We start from the raw sequence: 3,243 nt of genomic DNA, 5'->3' as shown, positions 1-3,243 counted from the left end.
ATTATATCATATATATATATATATATATATATATATATATATATTTATTTATTTAAAAGCAGCAGAAATATAACAAAAAAAACGTTACTCTGAACCCGGAACCATGTGGTTGGGGAATAAAGTTTATGTGCAACAAGTAATAGTTGCATGGTTGTGGAAATGTGGAGGCAGAAGATGAAGCCAACTTACCTTGAAACAATCAACAAGGGCAGTCGGGACTTCAGTGTGTAGACGTGAACACCAGGAGGTTAATGCTTGGAGTATACAGACCAACGTCCCCTCATGAACTGCAACAATAAAGGACAGAGAAAGGAGATGACCCTAGTTGGGTGACACACAGACAGACACACTGTTTGCCTGTCGACTGATCAACTGGTTAGTGTGGAATTACATGGATCACCAAACAAACACATCACTGTACACAGCAGCACACAAATATATACTATACACATGCACACACACACACACCATGCTATATACATATAATCTCTATTCACACACTGTGCACATATATACACACATCCAGTCTCCATACACCACTACACATATATACACATGATGCATACATACATACATACACTCAATACTTTGTATGCACCATAAACACATACACCCTTAACATCCACCCAGTTCATGTGTCACATGCTACACACAATAACATTAACAAAAGAAGTGCATACTGACCTTCTTGCCCCAGGATGGGAATGAATCGTTCCGTGATGGAAGCTGTGAGTTTCTGGACAACAGCCACACCACTGACCACGTGGTGACTGAGGCTGTTGATGCCGTTTAGAACACCAATGCGTTGGTCTGCTGAAATCAACTTGCCTTCTGAACCTGTGGTGGTGGTGACAGGAGTGGGAGAGAGAGAGAGAGAAAACTAATTAGAGATACTAATTAAAAATGGAAACAGAAATATAATTATCTCTGTGGAGTGGTTTAGTGTTAGGAAGAGCATCAAGCCATAAAGTCCCTGCCAAAACAGACACAGTAGCCTAAGGTAGTTTGTCTCCCTGGCCGGCTCCTGTGAACAGTCCTACTCATGCATGCATGGAAAATGGATGTTAAACAGGGACGAGGAGACAAAATGGCAGTTCTGTAACGACCGAGTGAAACTGGGTTTATTTAAATGTTTACATGTAAATTTTGATGAAAAGAACTCTGAGATTAATTGCAAAAATTCAGCAACGATTAGCTCAATTTTAATGACAAATGTGACAGAATGTAAAAAGAAATTAAAGCTTGTCTTGAGATCAAAGAGTTCCTCTCCACAAGAAAAGTCCCTGGGTGTGAGTAGAGTGTATCCCTTACCTGCTAAAACTTGAAACAGATGTGTTGTGACACTGTCAACAGCATCAGGTGAACTGCATTGTCGTGCAAGGGCCTCGAGGACATTACTGGCCGACTGGCGGACGTTTTCTTCTTTGACAAATAACTGTTCTGCGGAGGAGAAGGTAGAGAGAGAGAGATGTGAGTGTGTGTGTGTGTGTGTGTGTGTGTGTGTGGTTATAATGGAGAGTGGAGATGGTGGAGGTAGAGTATAGAGAGTGTGATAGGGGTGATGGTGGAAGTTGAGACAAAGGGAGGGTGCCAAAATTTGAAGGAAACAGTACACATAAACATGCATATATATACCTTTAGAGAGGTAGGGAATGGGTGGTGGGGTGAGTATAATGAAGGAGGAATTGCGACATACTTACTTGCAATGGGTTTCGCCAAGTCTAGGGCATACTTGCTCATGTCTAACTGGACACCAATCAGTAAATATTCAACAGCTACGGAGACAGAACAACAACAATAATAATGATGATGATGATGATAATAATGATGATTATGGGTATGATTATGACGAGGATGACAATGTTGATGATGATAGCAGTAGTAATAATGATGATAATCCTCTTCATTCTCTTACACCACGTGCTTTTGTACCTCATTCATTCTTTTTCTCGATATCTCCATATTTTCCGTTGAAAAACCTTTAAATTTGGAATCTCTGCTTGATAGCATGAAACTCCTATTCATTTCCAAAGTTGGAAAAAAATCTTCCAAAATTCACTGAGTCCAGATATCACGTCAAACAATGTTGGATTCTATAAGTCAACTATTTACGAAGTGAAATCACATATTTTCATGAATGTACTAACGAGATTTGTGCTTAAATTCACATTTAAATAACAATGTGTGTCTGTATGTGTGTTGTGAGGGTTTTGCATGTAAACAAGACTAACAAAATAAAAAATAAAAAATCAACAATGTGTAATCCTCAATAGGGAGTTGTTTGAGGACTGCTCATGGAAAAACCCCCATAAAAAAAGCATGGGTACTCTGACTTTTGGGGCAGGTGTCTTTTGGTAGTAGCAATGACAGTAGTAATAGTAGTAGTGCGTGGTGGTGGTAGTGTTGACAGTAGTTTACCTTGCAGTATAATCTCTGGGTTGCGCAGTGTAGCTTTCTGTGCAGCAGGCTGCAGGATTTCGTTGAAGTCTTCATGGTTGACGTGGCGGAGCAAGGACTGGCAGTTCTCCTGGAGTAGAGACACACAGACATACAATGAGAGGACAGTGAAGGGACTGCGTTGGCGGAGATAAAGACACATGCAAACTTCTTACCACAAAGTAATTGTATAGAAATATATACATATATATATATATATATATACGTAGTTTGAATTTATAGAAAGTAAAAGATGAAGCTGGGAGAAAGAACAACAAGAAGGTGTATTTGTTTGACGCTTGGGAAGAATGGAAAAGTCTTTGACAGAAAGGATTGAAAAGAAAAAAAAAAGAAACAGAAAGACAGAAAAGAAATGAAAAAGAAGGCAGTCCGGATTTGGATTAAAAAAAAATTCATTTAAGCTTTTGTCCCTTTCATGGATTCAACAAAAGGGATGAAAATGCTAAATAGTTATATGGAGAGAAAATATCACCATCTTCATAGTTTAACGTCCGTTTTCCATGCTGGCATGGGTTGGACAGTTTGACTGAGGTCTGGAAAGCCAGCGGCTGCACTAGGCTCCAATCTGATCTGCAATGTTTCTACAGGTGGATGCCCTTCCTAACGCCAACCACTCTGAGAGCGTAGTGGGTGCTTTTTATGTGCCACCGGCACGGGAGCCAGTCAGGCGGCACTGACATCAGCCACGTTAGGATGGTGCTTTTTACGTGCCACCAGCATGGGAGCCAGTCAGGTATCGACCAGAAAATAAAATAACAAGATATATATATATATATATATATGTAC

At 39.9% G+C, this 3,243-nt stretch overlaps 1 protein-coding gene across 1 annotated transcript in view; it reads right to left on the bottom strand.

The window, feature by feature from the left end:
- The window catches only part of LOC106872572 (eIF-2-alpha kinase activator GCN1), a 45,565-nt gene that overhangs the window by 35,604 nt on the left and 6,718 nt on the right, over positions 1 to 3,243 (bottom strand). Inside the window, exons 8-12 of the mRNA XM_052977717.1 lie at positions 2,419 to 2,527; positions 1,701 to 1,775; positions 1,312 to 1,440; positions 685 to 837; positions 190 to 287 (exon numbers count right to left, since the gene is read on the bottom strand). Coding sequence (XP_052833677.1) covers positions 190 to 287; positions 685 to 837; positions 1,312 to 1,440; positions 1,701 to 1,775; positions 2,419 to 2,527 — 564 coding nt within the window. The remainder of the gene's footprint in view (positions 1 to 189; positions 288 to 684; positions 838 to 1,311; positions 1,441 to 1,700; positions 1,776 to 2,418; positions 2,528 to 3,243) is intronic.

Source organism: Octopus bimaculoides, chromosome 28 (assembly GCF_001194135.2).
Source record: "Octopus bimaculoides isolate UCB-OBI-ISO-001 chromosome 28, ASM119413v2, whole genome shotgun sequence".
In the NCBI taxonomy this organism is placed as follows: domain Eukaryota; kingdom Metazoa; phylum Mollusca; class Cephalopoda; order Octopoda; family Octopodidae; genus Octopus; species Octopus bimaculoides.
This window is presented reverse-complemented; position numbering and strand designations above follow the sequence as displayed.